This window comes from Hylaeus anthracinus, unplaced genomic scaffold (genome assembly GCF_026225885.1).
Source record: "Hylaeus anthracinus isolate JK02 unplaced genomic scaffold, UHH_iyHylAnth1.0_haploid 11994, whole genome shotgun sequence".
NCBI lineage: Eukaryota > Metazoa > Arthropoda > Insecta > Hymenoptera > Colletidae > Hylaeus > Hylaeus anthracinus.
Window position 1 is genome coordinate 5,477,112 of NW_026534341.1, and position 20,886 is coordinate 5,497,997.

At 33.2% G+C, this 20,886-nt stretch overlaps 1 protein-coding gene across 2 annotated transcripts; it reads left to right on the forward strand.

Annotated features, from left to right (window-relative positions):
- Positions 1–1,358: 1,358 nt before the first annotated feature.
- LOC128888898 (uncharacterized) lies at positions 1,359–15,681 on the forward strand. 2 transcript variants are annotated; one of them, XM_054146092.1, is made up of 5 exons: positions 1,359–1,699; positions 7,393–7,630; positions 9,776–9,877; positions 14,582–14,707; positions 15,512–15,681. In XM_054146092.1, the coding sequence occupies exons 2-5, from the start codon at positions 7,465–7,467 to the stop codon at positions 15,610–15,612; spliced, it is 495 nt and encodes a 164-aa protein (XP_054002067.1). In that variant the 5' UTR covers positions 1,359–1,699; positions 7,393–7,464; the 3' UTR covers positions 15,613–15,681. The 2 variants fall into 2 exon arrangements, with proteins under 2 accessions (XP_054002067.1, XP_054002066.1); XM_054146091.1 differs by having other exon boundaries at positions 1,361–1,699; positions 7,387–7,630.
- The last annotated feature ends 5,205 nt before the right edge of the window (positions 15,682–20,886 follow it).

Genomic DNA, 20,886 nt, shown 5'->3' on the forward strand with positions numbered 1-20,886 from the left:
TCGAAGGACATTGACGCTGCCGCCTAGCGCGTAGCCTTCGCTACCGCGGCCGCTCCAACGGTCTACGCGCGCTCTGATTGGTCGGGGTTTTCTCTTAATATCTCCTTAACGAAGCCTCATCCGACATTTTTGCAAAGGAAATTGTTGTTCAGAATCGTCTCAGCTACCCTCCATTTCTGGCTCCTTCCCGACTTTTGGGACACCCTGTATATCGTTTAGTACGATATCAACAAACACTTTTTTTCACCGTGTAAAATTTAGAACAGTAACAGTATCCAGCAAGTGTATTCTCTTTGAAATTTTAGGCAGGAAGCTAGTTGAATGCTGCCGTCTAATTTCGGATTGCAGGTTCGCGCATGGACTTTTGAGAGAATCTAATATAAGCAAATGCGAATGCAAAGTAGTGTAAAACAAGAATGTAGTGTGAACAAAAATGTACAAATGTAAAGAGATTATATATTTATAAATAAATCTAACTGAAACAAAAAAATGTAAACAAGAAATTTCTATCAAAATTAAATTTTGTTATCAATAAATGTTCTTCCTTTCGTTACTGTGTATTGTTGCATGTTTCCCAATCCCATCTACGGACCTTCCTCACCCACGAAGGAAATAGAATTCCGAAAGCTGTCCACCCTTTTGTTTTCAGCTGAATACGTCCATGGGTTCGCGGTATACGTACGATTTAGGTACTCGTGCGGGCTCGTACACCACTTTACGCGAGCAGTTGCGCATTTAAGCACGTTTTCCTGGTTGTAGGATCCTCAGCTGTTGAATAGTAAAAGTGTTCACGCGAGCACGAAAGCCGCGTTAAATACGAATAGACGAATACGTGAAATACGAATGCGAAAAGTGTGTAAATGTATGGAAGCAATAAGTATTTGTACGATTCTTATGACGAACCATTTACAGTAGAGTTTGTAACGTGAACACATTAGTTTATTGCTCCGTGCGAATTAGAAAACATCAAATTCCAGTAAAGTACTTTTAAACAGTTGTGCGAATACTTATTGCTTCAACATTGCTATCGATTAATTGTTTTTTTTCTTGTTAATTTCGCAACTTACATAAATAGCTATTTTTTCTTTTTTTTTTTTTTGTAAACTATCTATTCTAGAGATATCCGAGAATATGTAGAATGTCATTGTTTATCAAGAAGAAGTTAATAAATTACAATTTCACATAGTTTTTTTAGAAATTGATCGGTGTACAAATACTTTCTACACCCACTGTATGTATGTACATACAAATACAAGTGAGTTACAGAGACGACGACAAAAGACGCGACGAGTTTATGCTAGCGATGGCTATAGCAGCAACGCTATAGAATGATGGTGGAGGTGCCTAACCAGCCTAACGCTCTTTTCAGCCCTCAGCCGGCAGTTGAACGCAGCCCGTAGTCTTCGACGGGTCGTTCGTCCTCGAATCCGTTACATTTTTCTAACGCACCACTGTTTACACTATTACTTTCCACGTTTGGCGAACAATCGGAAGACCTATGTCCTGGTGAACGAGATCCTTTAAATTTTCAATGTATATCTCTGTAAACATGGTGTATCGAGGTGATCGTTCGTGCGTGGTTCTAGTTACTATACGGTAGTGGAACTTAATATCGCGATTCAAAAGGGACGAGAAATTTTCATCAACTCGAGTGGACTATTGTGAGTCGTTTGCCCGGTAAACAAAGGATAAAATAATGGTAAGGGAATCGTTGTTATTGAACCGCGGATGTTTATGCAATAATTCATACGTTTCTATACTCCGATGAAAAACAGAATCTTAAATTTAAAATATGTTTTGTCTTCCAATTTTGTCTTCTATTTGTACCTCATCTTTTTTTCTATATTTTGTATGGATTATGCATTTGCATACATCCTTGTATATTTACACTCTCATGAATGCACAAATATCTGCAGTCCGAATATAATTTTTTTTTTTTTAACATATTTATTAGACGTAGAAATGAATTCTGTGGCTTTTTTTAATTCAATCATTTAGTATTTATTTATTATTTATATTTCTCTTCGTAACTGTAGGTCGAGTGAAAATATTTACTCGACATTTTGTTACCTTAAAGTGCCAACCGTCTAAGTTCTCGACCTGATGGTTATTACCATTACTATTACAATTTGTCTGTATACGAGATTCAGTAGTCATAAAATTTTGCTTATTATTCTTCTTCTACCAGATTACAAGTATAACAAGTAGTTATAATAATTATAGTATGTAATGTCCATCAAATTGAGATTAGGTTACGCATAAATATGTGTATACCGTATTTTTAACCGACCTCGAAAAGGAGGAGGTTACTCAATTCGACGTGTATATTTTTTTTATTTTTTTTTTTTTTTTTTTTTTTTTTTACGTACTATAAGACGTACTTTTTGGTGCGAAAAATTGCCTCGAAAATTCGGGTGTGTCTTATACTCGAAATTAATATAAAAATGTCTAGGGTTTGATTTAAAATTTCCGCCAGTCTTAAAAATTACCATATAGAAAGAAAAAAATGTTTCTTTTTTTTTTTAAATTGCTTAAAAATTAAGGCCGTTGATACAAGAAAATTTAGATCAGGTTTAGATTTCAGAAGGTTCGCACTACATCTAACATAACACTACACCGAGTGAATATTTTTCTTTGAATTAAAGTTACGTAAGAAAATATATAAATAATAAATAAATGCTAAATGATTGAATAAGAAAGCCACAGAATTAATTTCTACGCCTAATATCGTAATATCCATGATAAACAAATAGAACATTTCGCTGGAGGTTATCGTTACAAGAAGCATCGTGAACTGTGTTTTAGATTTTATACGATATTTTTTATTATTTTTTTCGTTTTTATTTCGGAGTACGTTGCGTCACGACAGAGAAACCATTTAACACGCACTCGGGGCTAGTTGTCGGCCGCGTAAATAAGGAATGCGTTCCGATAACGACGATAACTTCTCCCTCGTCGTCTTTTCCTTCGGTCTTTGTAGTTTGAGAAAAAAAAAGAAGAGATAATTCGACGAGGTGAAAGGTCGGCTAGAGATATAAACCCGCCACTTTCGATAATGCGAGTGAAAAATGAATTCAAATTCGAAGAACAGCGCGCGTTACTCCCATTCGATACACGTTCGAAACTCCTTAACACTTTGCGCTCGAGGCATTGTTCTACAGAATCAAATCCAGCCCATTTTTCAAACAAATAAATTTCTGTAAAACCAAAAAACTCTACTTAGAAAAAAGAAACATCTACGAACACTCGTGAGTCAATGAATCAATATTACAATTTGTAATTACCTGTATTCTGATATAAGTAAAATTAAAATTGTACGTCCAAAAAGTCACGAAGTTAACATTTTGCGTAACTACCGAGGGAATATTTATAAGCTTTTTAATTCCAGGATCTGTTTGCAGCAATTTGTTTTGCGGAGCGCGATCATTTTGACTCGCGCCAAATTTTACGAGACTTTCCGGAAACCGTCTATGTACTGAGTCAACCATTTATGTTGACTTTTATTCATGTAAAAAGACAGGTATATATGCAAATTCATTTTTGCTCAAGGATTCCAATGAATTTTACTAAATCGACTTTAATTACATATTAAAGCATTACTTCAGTTAATAGGAATCTGATAAGAAATCTCCGTATGCCTGGTGTTAATTAAGGTGATGTCCTTGCTCAACTGATTAAAAAATCCGATTTTTAGAAATTTGTAAAGATTTTTTAGATAAACTGGTATATAAAGTATTAACGCGGTTGTAATAAATATTTTCGAAGGCGTCGTTCGTTTTTTAAAGGTCCTGGAAAAGACGTACAGTAACAGTAGAAACGATAACGAAGAGTATATTCGACGATGCAGAGTCAAGATTGGGGTTATAAAACTGTATTAATGTTGTAACTTTATAGCGCGACCGTTTGTCTCAAGGAAGCATCATCGAGAACGTTTAAATTAACCGTGGGCGTTTCTTACCCATTTTTTGAACGTTCCTTCCTCGGAGCAGTCGAGTCGAATGCTAGAGTAAACGTTACGTTTCTCCGGTAGAATTTTTTTTAATTCACATAGAAGAAAGAATGTGTGAAAATAAAAATTTCTTTTGGTTTTTTTGTGTCAAACCAAAAATTATGAGGTGCCCTACAAATATGCATCACACTCGACTCAATTTGAATATTTCTTGTCGAAAAAATTTGTACGGACTACTCAAATATGTATGAAAATAGGATAAAAAGTTCCATGGAATTAATTATTTTTTTCCATCCTAAAAAAATTCACGAAAAACCGCTTTTTTTAGATCTCTTAATTCGGGATACCCTCTTAACGAAGTCCCGGACAACATTTTCGCTAAGGTTGTTTCAAATCACCCCCCCCCCCCTCCCGCGAACCACCCTTTTCAAGAACTTCCAACATTTTTGGGACATAATTCTGTACATTTTCCGAATTTCTCGAAATTCTTTTTGCCTGACATTTTGAACTATTCTAAAGATTTCGAAAATGTAAATTTCTAAAAGAACGTTAAAATCCGAACACCCCTTTAAACAGTTCGCGATCGGTGTTCCGGAAATTGGTAGAAATGCACAGGTGGAAGACGTGTATAGGATTAAGAGGAACACATTCCACGTTGCCACCTTTAGTAAAAAAAAACGTCAAGACATCCGTGTTTCGCGTACAGAGCCCTTAATTGGGCTTAATTAGCGATCGTCCATCTTTGTCATCGGGCTATGACTCACGTCGAATGTTACTTCTAGAATCTAGAACTCGTGTAATGTTTCTCGTCACGCTAACCTTACCCCTCCACGGTTTTCTTGCGTTTACATAAGTACTTTAACGGTTATTGACGAAAAAGTAGCGTGAAATTTATTTAGCTTTTTGTTGGCTCTTTTTGGTTCCTCGGTTCTTTAGCGACCCTGGAAACGATGGAACTTGCGTTCTTCGGTCATTACGAAAAGTGATACTTGGATAACGATACTCGAATATTGGTATTCGTATAGTGATGTTTAAATATTGACATTTGAATAATGATATTCGAATATTGGTATTCGACTATTGGTATTCAAATAATGATATTCGAATGTTGATACTTGAATAGTGGTATTCGAATAGTGATATTTGAATGATAATATTCGAGCATTGACATTTGATTAGTTGTATTCGAATAGCGACACTTGAATATTGATACTTGAATAATGATATTCGCATAATGATATTTGAATATTGATACTTGAATAATGATATTCGAATAATGATGTTTGGATATTGATACTTGAATAATGATATTCGAATATTGGTATTCGTATAGTGATATTTGAATGATGATATTCGAATGTTGATACTTGAATAGTGGTATTCGAATAGTGATATTTGAATGATAATATTCGAACATTGACATTTGATTAGTTGTATTCGAATAGCGACACTTGAATATTGATACTTGAATAATGATATTCGCATATTGGTATTCGAATAATGATATTTGAATATTGATACTTGAATAGCGATATTCGAATAGTGATATTTAAATAATAATATTCGATTATTAATATTTGAATAGTTGTATTCGAATATCGATACTTGAACATTGATACTTGGATAGTTGTATACGTGTAGCGATATTCGAATAGCGATACCTGGATAACGATATTCGCATATTGGTATTCGTATAGTGATATTTGAATATTGATATTTGAATAATTGTATTCGGATATTTGTATTCGAATATTGGTATTCATATGGTGATATTTGAATCTTGATACTTGAATAATGATGTTTTTATTGCAATCTCCGAACAGTATTATCAATCAGTTCCTTGTATCATGGTTAAAATTTCAGTTTCCCCATTGACAAGGAACGATTAGCGCAAGTTTGTGATAGAACCAAACCATTACGTCATGTAATCGTTCGGATCTGATATTCAGTCTAGACCGACGATTTAATGTCACGGACTGCACGCGAAACACGCGTCTAGCTTGAATGCGAGAGGTTTTGATATCGATCGGATAATTCATTTTATTTCGGGAATGATTCATACCTCGCTACCCCTGGCATACTGGTCAAGTTGCTGGTATTCCCCTATTTGAATTTTCTTATCTGAATGTATCACGCTCTATTTCGTAAGTTCGTCATTTTCGACAATAATAATATAATTATTTGAGTATTTAGTATAATTATTGTGTATATAATTATTAAATATATAGAGCTATGCAAATATCAATATACAAATATATTGAACAGCACGTTTCGAGTAACACTATTCGAATTACAATATTCAAACGTTTATAAAAGTTCCGTAAACAAAATTTCTTTTTCAGGTAATTAAATAATAAATGATTTAAAAAGTATTTGTAGTAGTAGTAGCAGTAGTAGTAGTAGTAGTGTAATTAAAATAAAAATGTGTAACATCAAAATAACAATTAAATATTTCTATTTAAACATGAATGTTATAAAGCATTGAATGTAAAGGCACATAACTAATTTCCACACCTAATATTAACAATACAATATTGATTTAAATTTTCGATTTATAACGATCTACCAGGTGTACCGAATTTTACAATGCTGCGTTGTTCGACAACGCAATCCAAGTATTCTCTTGACGCGTACACTTTGAAAACTCCATAAAACGAATACCTTGAAATCTTAGTTGCCTCGGTAACAGAGGGTCCTTTTCAGGACTTACCTTGGATGATGATGATACGGCAATCGTTATCGTTTAGAAGGTACTGTCCCACCGGCATTCTTATCCCGTAATCTTCCACACACTTCCGGTTGCGACAATCATTATACCACGCGTATGAAATAAGTCTGGGTAAGGGAAGTGCGGGGTATAGAATTTTTAACAATAAGGTGTAATCGAAATAAAAAAAAAAAGCGGAAATTATAAAGATTAGCGTTCATTTAGAGTATATTTAGTCTCGATCGGATGTTATGTCTTTAAGTGTCGAACAATGAACGATTAATGATTAACTAATGCAAACAAATTTGTACGAACAGGTCACGATACAAGGTACACAATTCTCGATTGAAAGCTTATAAATAATTAACAAACGCACTCGTGTGAATAATAATCATGAATTATTTAATCGTGAATTATTTTGCTTTTTCGTGGCTCGTGTTTAGTTTGCTTATTAACCAAATAATGACGAATCTAGCATCGACAAGTATAGTTTACTTATGATAGATTATCGAAAAATTAGAATTAGAAAGTTAGAAAATGTATTTTACCAGAATTTTATGGAAAATCGACATCAAAACTTTCAAGACCTGATCTTTGTTCGATATAATAAGAGAAAATCGTTCATATATATTTAAGATCGTGTTAAGAAAATCGCTTCTGAATACTGAAATACACATCTGAATACTGAAATATTGTAGCCGCAATAGAAGCATTTTTTTCTTCTTTCAAGCATCAGGTCAAAGTGGAATTCTCGTAGAAGTTGGCCAATAGTGATCACCTTCGAAGATGTCGAAGAAGAGGCCTTAGCATGAGCCATACCGCTGCATTCAGAATCCTGACGCTGGTCCTGATCCTCGGTGATCTCGAGTCGGTGACAGTGGTGAACCATCATCCCGACGAGGAATATTTTTTGGAACATGAAGTTCTTTACGAGGACGCGATCGCCGAGGCGAAGAAGCTGGAAGTTTACCCAGGTATAAACCTTACAGATTACGTCCTAGAATCTAGGACCTAGATACTAAAAGCGTTACTACGAGCCCCTTGTCCGACTTCATTCTACGTCTGGTCTATAAAGCATCTTTACCGGGCACGGAAATCTATTTATCTTTCCTCCAAGAATAACTCCCCTTTGATCTGTTTAAACGGATACTTTGGCTACATACTCCTCCCGCGAATTAACTCCGTGGACTTCTCGTTTTGTTAATAATCAACATGTATCGGGATCTCACGGAGATTTGTTTACCTTTTAAGGGGCATCGTTCATATGGAAATCGACCAGCAGTGATTTTCTAGATAAAACTTTGAAAATAGGTATCCTCGCGTGGTTTTCAACGGTGAATTGAATCGTGTAAAATTCAATTTCAAGGACAAATTTTTTACAGAATTTTGTTACAGTCAAGAAAAAATTATTGTACGATAAAATCCGTACCCACGTTTGTTGGGTTTCTTTTAAAGAGTACGAGAACCAAAATTCGATTTGGATAATTTCATTTTTGAAGTGATCCACGAAAAGTATTCGTTTCTCGAAAAAAATATATTTGACATGAAGTTCATTTTTGCAAAAATTTTAATTTTTTGACGTGCCTCGATTGCCGGAAATTCCCTTGCTAGATCCGCCCCTGGCACTTGGAAGCGTAGATTGAAATTTTTTCGTCTCTTTAAGGTTTATGCGCGGCAGTAATGAAACGAACACCTTGTTTTTAATACGCTTGTTGCTTGAAAATTGTCGAGGATCAGAAATGATCGTTCATTTTCCAACCGTAATATTACCGTGGACAAGAAATAGAAACCAAGGTTACCTTCTTTGTCTAAGATTGCGAACCAGCCAGCGTTTAGTTTTAACATTTCCAATGATTTAGTGAAACGATTCTGTGAAAAACAGTATTTCAGTTTTTACTTGCCCAAATAATCCTTAAACTTTATCTTATAATTTATTTAGTTATGCTGCTCCTTTCGTGCATGTTTTCATTGATCTCATCTTTGTTTTACTAGAATTTGCTTCAAATTTTTAGTTACAGTATAATATACTTGACGTTCTCAGGCCCGAATTTTGTTTTTGGGGTAAATAAAACATGTTTTTACATGTTTCAACTAACTTAGGGTTCGATGAATATATATATATATAAATAGAAATAGAACTGGAAATGCAAATGCAAGTGCAAGTATAAATATACAATTAGATATAAATATAACTGAGTTAAAAAACTGTATATATATAAATTTTTAATACTTGTATTTATATTTATACAAAAATATATGTGGTTCATTTAGGGTGTCGATTTAAATTATCTAAATTCAATCAGAAATGATCTTATATATACTAATACTTACTTGAATTATAAACATAAATTCAATAAAAAAAAATAGTAAAATAGTTAAGTGACTATAAAAAGATTATTGGAATTTGTCCACGGTGAAATACATAAAAACGTTTCCTTAACGCCAAGTGAATGTGCACGTGTTTTCAGGCAATATCGAGAATAATGTAAATGCATGTATATGTAGATACGTAGATTCACGACACAATTTCGAAACAATTGCGTAAAACCTCGAGACACTAATTAACGTGAATCATACCCATATTCCGTCGATTTAATGCGATTGTCTCGTGTTTTAATAACGGCACATCGATTCCACGATAATGAAATGTAATGTTTAATTGTTGAAAAAAAAAAAAAAAATTCCTCCGAAGTAGTACAGCGAGAACAAAAATTATTGACACAGGCAGGGAGTATAACGGGTATATGCAAGATAACAAATGATATTAATAATTACTATTTTTTTTTGTATTTAAAAAATAAAATATTAGATTAGTGAAAAAATAATTTCGTTTTCCACGAATGAAAGACACATAAAATTTGTTAATTAAATGTAGAATGAATCTACACTTTTAAATGATATACAGCACCGTGTAAAAGTCACACGAGCACGCGTGAAATAGTTAAATTATGATTGACATATATATTATTGTTATATTTATCTATATCTATTTTTATATTTATATTTGTCTTCGTATTTTTATTATATTTATTTTATATTACACTTCAATAAATCTATGTTAAAGAAACATGTATTGTTTATCAGAGAGGATATTGTATTTTTTTGTTGAAATTTTGCAGGACCCATTGTAGGTTGCAAACCTTGCACGAATTCTGAAATGGCATACTGCAAGGATGGGAGTGTCATAAACGATCATTGCTGCTGCGACGGCAGTTTCAACAGTAAGTATCATTGTAAAGATAAGAAACGTTAAATATTTTTGAAGTTAATAAGCGTTTCAGTTATTTTTAAATAATTCACTACGTCAAAGTAAAGTAGAACGACTGAATTATCGTTTAAATGATCTTTAATTTGCATTTCGTTTTGTATCTTCAAGAACGATTACTCGAATAAATTGTTGTTTGTTATTGTTTCGTCGTCCATTATCCTTTGCGCTTTGTTTGGTTGAGTCCAGTTGTAGCGCAACAGATCGTCACAATTAAGCAATTTTCGTTACGTTTTTGCGATTTAGATTACGCGAGTTATTATTCTGTTGTACGAATTATAGTCGTTGCACAATCGGGACTCCAACGTTTGCACGGTCAATTCTTCACGCACGAATTGCCAACACGCGATGCCGTTTTTCATCTGATTTTTATACGTAAATAAACAAAGTTACAAAAACAAATATAGTGACTAGGTCGAGGAGTGTTAAAGTAGTTGGAGTAGCTTAGTAGAACGTTCAAATACTTTACGAGAATTCGAGTTACCTCGTTAAACTTAGACAATCTAACAATCGAATAAAACTATTCGAATATTACTATTCGAATATCGCAATTCAAATATTACGATACTATTCGATTAACAATATTTGAATATATAACCGACTAGAATGTATACAATTGATAAAATAACAAAAGTACTATCGACTGTGTTTTACGTCCAAAAATTCATGGTGATCTTGAAAAAACATAAAAAAAGGAGTAGTTCACAAAAATTTCTATAATCAACGTTAAAGTTTGCCTGAAATCATCCAAAGGTTGATACAAGCCTTTTTTGATCGGACTGCGAATAAGAGAGTAACCACCACTGATCACGATTCGTGATTCACCCCTGTATACGATAGAATCGAAGTACTATTTCAGGCTGGAGACAAATTTTCCGCGGACTTGATGAAAGGTATCAAGTAAAGTTGTTGTCTACCTTCGCACATAGTTGGACGTAAGGACAATCACCTGTTCAGGAAATCATCGTTCCTTGTAACGATACCATCCTTGTCTTTCGCAGGCGTGCTAATGTCCATCTTATAGGGTGGTTATACCGGGTGACTCGCAATGATGAAACTGAAACAATCGGCAAAGTCGTTAACAGAAACACTTAGGTATTCCGTGCGTTCCTCGTACGAACTCTTTGCGCGATTATCGGTCATCGACCTCTAACACCATTTGCTCGAATTTCTCCTCGGTCAAATACGAAAATGTATCGCGTTCGAACAAAATTAGAGACCTCGAGATGTTCTAGATACTACAACCTCGATCCAAAGGATAATACAAGTTTTTAAATTATAAAATTTTTTATCAAAAATTGCCTTTGCGAACAACAGCGCTAGCGACGAATCCCAACTCTTCTAAACAATGTAACAATAATTTTACAAAATTCCAATCGTTATTCACGACGCAATATTCAGTGTTAACATGCGTCGGGTTGATACGTGAATAACAATGGTGGAAGCAATAAAATCGCGTTGCTGCACGCACCACTTGCACGTATCGAATACGTGAGTTCGTTTCGATCAGCCATTGTGACTCACACATTCTTCGTTGCACTTTTCTAATCGGCCTAATCTATTAACCAGAACTGCAGTACAGCAAAAACCAATACCAAGAATAATAAACATGAAATTTCATACATGTCTCGACATTTACCAATTATTTATATTGTGTATATGTACACACATTATATACGCATTGTATGTCTTCAGAAAAACATGAAAAATTAATTTTTTGAAGGGGTGAATGCTCGTTATTGATTCTAACGCAATTCTCTCTGTTAATTTATTATTTTTTTTTTTACAATCGATACAGTGATAGGTACATTTAACCAATAAATTGAATAATTTTCCGATGATGAAGAGGCTAATGAAAAGTAAACGCTGTTTGGAAACTGATTCGTACACAAAAAAAAAAATATATATATATAGATATCGAATTGAGTAACCTCCTCTTTTTCGAAGTCGGTTAAAAAATAGTTCCAATCTGCGCGCATGAAGTATGTTTGTATTTAATTGGCAGAAAAAAATTGTCTTCTGTGGTCGAGGAATTCCGCAATAAATCGAGCCCACCTTTGCCAAGTAGTTACACTGCCTGGAACTGATACGGAACCGGAAACCTTCGGTACCTCGTTACGTGAATTGGTTGTTGACCCAAGTACATACAAAACCCCAGGGACGAATCAACCGCGAAACCAACGAAATTTCAGTTTCGGAGCCGCAAGTAGAAAACATTTCTAAGAGCAACTTCTTTGTTGACTATTTATTTTAATTACCATTCAAAAATTATCGAAATGAATCTTTATTTGTTCTCGAAAAATTACGTAGATTCGGTAGATTACGTAGATTACGTAGTAACTTCTTTGTTAAAAATGAAAAGTCGTCTTCTTTCTTGACTATTTATTTGAATAATTATTGTTATAGGGAATAATAGGGTGAAGAACATATAATGTATAATAACTAGCAGGTATCAAAAGGAACGAACGCGTTAATTTGAACTGCTAAAACAATATACAGTCGGTGTAGAAAGTATTCGTACATCGATCAATTTCCAAAAAAACTATGTGAAATTGTAATTTATTAACTTTTTTTTTTTATAAACAACGATATCCTACATATTCTTTGGAAATGTCTAGAATAGATACAGCACGAAAAAATTAGGTATTTTGTATAAGCGAGAAATCAACAAGAAAAAACAATAAATCGATAGAAATACAGAAACAATAAGTATTCGTACTAGTGTTAAATGTTTAAAACTTCCTTTTGCATTAATTTATAAATATATCGGGGACATTGGGTCCCGATGTATCTGGATCCGTTACTGACAAAATCGGTTAGTTACGTTTCGTATTCGGTAACTTGATCGTCCTCAGGGACAAACTTAATACAATTATACTTGGACTGAACGTTCTGTTTTAACGAACAGCATATTCTTTTCAATCCACAAACGGGGGTTCTTTTTTTAGAAATTCTCTATTCTCTAAAGGGATATTTATTTATTTAAAAATCTTCTTTAATTGAATACTTTTATAAAATTACATTCTTTATAAAAATTGCGCAACTTTTCAACAAATTTCAGAAGAGTAATGGAGAGCTTAATATTGTTTAATAATAATAGTATAATAATAATAATAAAAGAAAATTACAAACACATAGATTTCGAGTTTATATTACTAATTCAGAATATATTTAATATATATTCAATATTACTTTGCTTTTTTTGAAACATTTATATAATACATATGTATTTATTAGGTCTTAGATTTAGTTTATATGAGCCTATCGCTGCAAGTATAAACTTTTTACGTATAAAAATACAGATTGTGTTATATAGTATAATTAAACTGCGGATCTTCGTGAAAAATAAAATCTCTTCAAACGTATCTATAAAAGTTGAATGTAAATAGGATTTTTTTTTTTGTATAATTGCATACTGTGAGCATTTAGTAGTTTCATATAAATTTAAATTTTCTATAAATGCGTAAAAATTCGTATTCTAGTTATAATAGAACTTTTAATTTGTAGTACTGCATCATTAATGCCTAGTCAGCCTTACGTTATACCGAAATTCAATGTCACACGGAATTATTTGTAAAATTTTTAAAACATTGGTTGCATCGTTGGTGTACGGATTCGTTGGCGCTATCTGGTATCGTGAATGGGAACTATTTCGTTATAAACTTGAGCGGTAAAGGCGAAGGAGGGCTGGTCTGTTTTTTATTTCTTTAAATAGTTGCTAATTCGCTGTAAAATTGGACGAGTTGGAGTCGTTAATGAATATAAATTTTAACTTACACTGTGTATATTATAGAACATAACCTTGAACGTGTGCAAATCATAGCTATATACAACAATTTTTGTTCCAAGACCAACAGGCTCTAGCATCGCTATTTCGTTAAAAAAAGTCTGAAGTAAAATTATTTTGTTATTATCGAATACATGTAAAATAAGACCCAGCAAGTAGATTTTAATTATCAAAACGGAAAACTGCGTGTCTTTAGGTGAAGAATTTTTTAAGAAATATAAAACTACCAAAAGAGTCTATTTTTAAGTTAATTCTGGAGGAAAAATATGTGAAAAGTTGCCTGAGTTTCAAAAATTCGTGGCACTCTTAATAATCAATATCTTGGATTGAAACTTTGTTTCGTTGTAGATCTCACGGAACCCTATAAAAAGCATACAAAAAGTTTTTCTCGAAGGTGGAAATTGAATTTTTGTAAAAATGAAAGAATTATTTTTTTAACGATTCCCAAGGAGATGCCCAGTTGATTTTAGTCGAAATTTAAAATTCTCTATAAAAATTATTTTCTACTTCCTTGGCCATATTGAAGTATACATTGTTGAGTAACATATAGAGGAATCTTTCATTATTTATGAGAAAGGAATTCCTACCGAAGAGTAGAAAAGTGGTTCGAAAAAAAAAGTTACTTATGAATCGACACAATACTAGAACCTTATCGAGTGATACAGCGATTTATCTACTAGCTTCTACTGTAATTATTTTGAGACGCGTATTAATTCAAAACTTATCTATTCTCATGAGAATTATTCTGTTGTATGTTATGCAACTAATTAGCAATTAAATAGATATACATCTATCATTTTCATTGATGGAAAGTTAGTGCTATTCAGAATGTTCGAAACCCCGTTCCGTATATTTATTAGTCTATTGTTTTAGAGGTATTCCCCTTCGTCAAGCACACTTGTCGCGTGGGACCAGAAGAATGTAAAGTGCAGGCTGGAAACTGTGCCGAATACACAAGGCTACGGGAATGTTGTTGCCATTCCTACTTAGCTTCTCTTTGTAAGTATTACTTTTTCGCTTATGCGTTAAGAAAATTTCGAATCTTTTCGTTGCCTTTTAATTATGTATGTATGTGCAAGGTAAATATCACAATTAGTGGTTCTCGAAGCATCATCCGACACTTTTGCAAAGGAAATTGTGGTTCAGAATCGCCTCAACTACCCTCAATTTCCGATTCTTACACGAATTCTGGGACACCCTGTATAGAAACATTTACTGACCATTTTTTTTTTTTATGGTAGAGTACCAACCTTCATAGCAATTAAACACGCTCTTGGAATGTGTGGCCAAGAAAAAATTAAAAGTTGTATGATTTTTCTTTATACATATGTATATAAATGCTAAGTTAATCTAGAAAAGCACAGAATTGATTTCTACATCAAATATATTAAATATCTATCACTGACGTTCAATCGAGCTAATATTTTTAAAATCTCGCATATTTGCTTAATTATTAGAGGGACCAGAAAGTAATGTCGTTTCTTTTACATTAAATTCAAACAAATAAATTTATAATATGTTTTTATTTTTAATCAATTATATAAATGTCCTCGTTATCAATAACCTTTTGCCATCTAGTGTGCAAATTTTCAATACCTGATCGATAAAAATTGATTGGTACACGGTGAGCTGGTAAATAATAAACAAGTATTTGCATTCGCAGAAACGACATTACTTTCTGGTCCCCCTAATACAACAAATCGTAATAAATAATACGATATCAAAGTTACCAATGGTCTAGAATTAATTCTTGAAAGTAATTAATTTACTAGTAACCAAGTGTTCTGTTTTTCTTTTTTTCAGGGAAATATTTCGCAAATGACGCACGGTCATACACGGATACGAATCTGACAAAGTTCCTGGCGATAGTAATGGTGCTCAGGCTACTTCTCCGACCAGTCTAACAGTACACGTTTAATACCAAATATTTTGTACAGTACGACTTATTTTAATAAATTATTTTTCCATCGACATGCCAAAAATATGCGAGCTCAACGAACGTTTACAATACACGCTACAACGAATCACCGAATTTGTAAAATTGTTCTAAACGGTTTGCGAAAAAATGATGAATTCTATATTCAGATACTGTTTGTAGTTTTCTACCGATTAGAAACGTAAATAGTGAAACAGAATGATTAGTCTGATGGAATGGAATGTATAAACATGTATTATACAAGTTATCCTTAGTTTCATTCTCCCTTTGCCAATGTAAATATAATTAGGACATGTAGCACCATCTTGGTCATGTGATACTTAACTCCCAAGCGATTGTTACTTAATTGTACACTGTTGAACATTTTTGTGTTAAATTCAACAGAAATCTCATGCTCCAAACGGTTCACCAATACTTTTGTGTTTATATTATATATTAAATTATATTCTTGAAAGTATATAGTTTAAAACGAAAGCAACAGAAAAATCTTTGTTTTTATGTATGAGAATAGAGCAACTCCCCATGAAGTATGTAAGAAAATAATATTTCATATACATTTTTCTATAATAGAAGATACAAAAGTAGAATTCGAAATTTGAATTAAATATTTTTGTGAGACTATAATATTTAAATACTAAATTTCAAACGAATGCAGTAGAAAAATGTTTGCTTTTATGTAAAAATTATAAAGCAACTCTGTACGAGGTGTGTAAGTAAATAATATTTCATATACATTTTTCGATAATATATAAAATATAAGAATAGAATGAAAAACTTGAAGAAAATAATTTTGTTAGACAATAAGCGCAGAACACAGCCGAATCGATCTTATTTAATTTTCTACTGTATCCATTTATACATTTGAACAATATGCTTAAATTGGCAGACTAACCGAAATCAACAGTTACGATATCAACGTAATTGAAAAGGAAATTAAATGGGTCAATGAGAGCAATGTGCAATTAGGTATTGACAAATAAAAGTAGAGCGTATTTAAGAATTGATCGACGAAAGCAAATAAAAACTTGTACCTAATTTCAATAACTAAATGTTCCTATCATTTATTTATTTTGTTTCTGTTATCGTTCATTTGCAAAACCCTTTGTCGCTGATAAGCTTGCCAATAACATTCATTTAAGTAACAGCTAACCAATGAAATAAAAACAAAAAAACTATTTATTATTTGATTAAAAACAAAAGTTGTAAACCCGTTACGAAGACTCGGCACGGTGTCGTGGTGATTTTTTATTTTATTTTGCAAGTCACTGACGCTTAGGAAGAGAGGAAGAACCGGACCAGTTACAAGTAACGGGTACGCCAACCATTTACGATCCTCTCTTGCAAAATCCAAGTGTGTAAATAAAAGTTGCGTGGGTTTTGAAAAGAAATCGAGTAGAGGAGATTATTTCTTTAGAAAGGCTGTCTGTGTTCGAAGGTGTTGGCTGAAGGTGTTCTTCAAATATCATTTAAAAAATGTCAATTTTCACGATTATAATCAGTGCGACCGTTGTTTTGCATTTCTGCGTTGCCACTGAATTGAGTGAGTACATTAGAATGTAAAATTTATTCGTTTCATTGAACTTTCGTTTGTCGTTCAAATATTCTCCATAAGAATCAATAAAAATTATGAAAATTAATTTTTTCCTCCTTGTACATTTTAAATAGTAATTCTCTCAGTTATGCTATCAAAAGTATGCATATATGCCGGTGTATGTGTGTCTGTGTAGCTATTGAGTGAATAGATTCAAATGTAAAATTGATTACCTTCGTATTCATATTCAAATTAAATTTCCAATTCTAATGCAACTAATCTCCATCAAGCCGTGTTACAGAGTCCATCAGAATCATGGAAATTAACTTTTGCCTTTCTTAACATTTGAAAGAGTAATTTTTTTAGTTAACAAGTTTGTATATGTGCCCGTGTGTGCGTGTTCGCGTCTGTTTTATTTCTTTTGTTTTAGTAATCTACAATTAACTAATTTATGTTTGTGCCTATGCTTTTTCCCCTAGTGATATTTAATAAAATTATTTAGTCATTTAAAATATATCGTTTTCTGTCCCTGCTTTTATACAAACTAATATAGATAGATCGAAATTATTCGATGAATATAAACTGAACAATTTTGTAAGTACGATATTTACGATAAATAATGTATTTATGTAATATAATTTGTTTAATTTACACGTTTCCTGCGGTTCTCGCGTGCAAGACGAACAAAGCAGTATAGAGAGTAATCAAGAGACAGGGGCCAAGCAAGCATCGGTGACACTTAAACGCTATAATTTTCCATCTCAAAACAGGTAACGTATTCCTGTGACGACCCTTCATACCTGTCGAAGAAGAGTGGAAAGTTTTATTCATCCAGACAAAAATTCACAAAACGTTAATATTAATTAAAGTATCTTCCAATTGAAAGAGAATTAACTTAACTTTAAACTGTGTCAATTTATCTTGACCAGTAAGAACTTAATTAATGTCGAATCATTTATTTTGAGCGATTAATTCAACATCGAGTTCGAAATATTCATTTTGCATTTTTTAATAAAATATGTTTCTCTATTTACAGAAGATGTCCGTTGTGCGACAGTTCGGTCTATCCATACTGCGGAGAAAAATTACTTCACGACGCTTGCTGCTGCACAGACCCTTACGTTCACGAACTGCCCTATCAATGCAAACTGGCAGATTGTCGATTTCTCCATTCGAACAGCTGCAGGGAACACAAACTAATCGCCACCTGTTGTTGCAGCGACGACTACCGGTCGTTGTTGAAAAGTTTTCCAACCGTTTAAAATTGTCCATCGCTGGACTGTGAATATTTGTCCATTTATGGCAAATAAAAATGTGAGAAAATGTACGAGGATGTGCATAAATGCAAAAATATAATAACATATCAATAAGAAAGTACATGTTACACTGTTTTGAAGATAACAACGTAATCTCGTTTAAATCTAAATTCTTTATCTGTGAAAATATGTAAAATAGTATAAATGAAAAAAAGTATATCATTATACAGAGTGTGTCATTTAAGATTTCTTCTTAAAATATCTCCGTTGCATTTAGTGATGCGAAGATGTGTTTTGAGAGAAAAATGTTTGGTTAGGAGGGGATCGTACTGTGGTAGGTAAAAAGATTGTCTCAAGGTCATATTTTCCGAAATTTCAAGGTCATTTATGTTTTTTCCAGCGGAATGGAGTATTTTCAATATTGTAACTGATAAAAAGACAAATTCAAACATGTGTAGCATGTTGACCTTGGGACCTTGACCTTATCAGGAATATTATTATTAATTATAATATATATATATATATATATTAATTATATATATTAATAATAATAATATTTATCATTATTTAACCTTATTTAACTTTATTTATTTTACCTTATTTTACCTTATCATTATTTCAATGAAATCTAGAAATGTACAAGAATATTTTGTCGCTAGTGGAGAATGGTTGGGTCACGACTGTAAATATCGGAGAATCGGCAAAAGGATATTTTCTGTTTTCGAGCAATTTGAGAGTATAGTCGTTCGTTTCGTATCAGTTTTCTTTCTATTGTAGTTCCACAATGGTGATGCGTTTTGTGAGAAACATGACTTTGCATATCACCTATTGTGAATGTAAACAATATGCAAAACAATCTCGGTTGTCGTATGAAGATTGAATACTTGATTGAACACGAATATCGAATGATAGGTACATTGTAATAGAGATCATCTGAGGATTTAGTACGTTCGTACTTCAATTTACCAAAATAACGAGTAAATATATCTGTTTCAAGTGGAGTTACAAACGATTGAATAAGAGTCACAGAATTAATTTCTACACCTAATATATTATTTATTACTTATTTGTTTCGAAATAAAAAGAAATTCTGAAAAAATATGAATTTTTATAAACATGTACAGTCTTATATATTATTTATCTTGTACGGATATGAAAGTACTTCTTTGTTCTGAAAAACATAAATTTGCACAAACAACCAAAGGCTTATATATAATTTATTTTGTTATACATGAAAAAGGTAGATCTTCTTTATTCCGGAAAAAGATATAAATTTGCATAAACATTCGCAGTCTATCAACCACTATTTCATTCCGCGGTAACATTAAAGACATTCGCAATACTTTGTCTCGCAATATAGCAACTATGTTGTATGTAAAAATAATCTACTTAGCGTAACGTAGTAAACTAACGTATACGGGGTGTCCCAAAACTCGGGAAGGAGCCGGAAATGGGGGGTAGCTGAGACGATTCTGAACAACAATTTCCTTTGCAAAAATGTCGGATGGGGCTTCGTTAAGGAGATATTAAGAGAAAACCCCGACGGCTACGCGCTAGGCGGCAGCGTCAATGTCCTTCGATGCACGTCGAGTCACTTGTTCGCGTACAAGCGCTGCCACCTAGCGCATACCCTTCGCTACCGCGGCCGCTCCAACGGTCTACGCGCGCTCTGATTGGTCGGGGTTTTCGCTTAATATCTCCTTAACGAAGCCCCATCCGACATTTTTGCAAAGGAAATTCTTGTTCAGAATCGTCTCAGCTACCCCCCATTTCCGGCTCCTCCCCGACTTTTGGGACACCCTGTATATATACTCGGCGGATACTCTTTTAAAAGATTAATTTTGTTTACGGAAAACGATAGTATTTCGTTTGCACTTGATTGTACTAACAATAGTTTCGTTTGTACCTTTATCGATTAATAAATAAAAAGAAATGAAAAAATGGCCAGCATCCGACATTGACATTCTTGAAATCCGTTTTTTCCACGTGATTCAGAATCGTTTGCGTTATAGACGGGTACAAACGATTCTGAATCAGTTTACCTTAGAAAGGATCAACTTGAATTTCTACACCTAACATTGTACAGTGTGGGCGGATACTCTCACGAATAGCTGTAATTAACCGAAAAAAAGACGGCACGCGGTTTTACAAAAATTAATTGCAGATAAAATGGTAGATAAGAGCGATGACATAATTTCGGTATGCATCATCGATATTCGTATTGTACCACATGGCCTCAGTATGCGACTGGCGTACCAGACCAGTTTGAAGTAACAGAGAAACGAATCGGGGCTTCGCGTCCTTGTAAGTTCAGACACGTGAACAACTGATTGTAGGACCCACATTCGGTTCGTGTGTCAATTTAATAAATCCAACCGTTTGCGGAATTTGTACGGCATGTAGAAAATATATCCGAAAATAAACTGCACCGACTGTAACTTGGCTGGATGTTGCT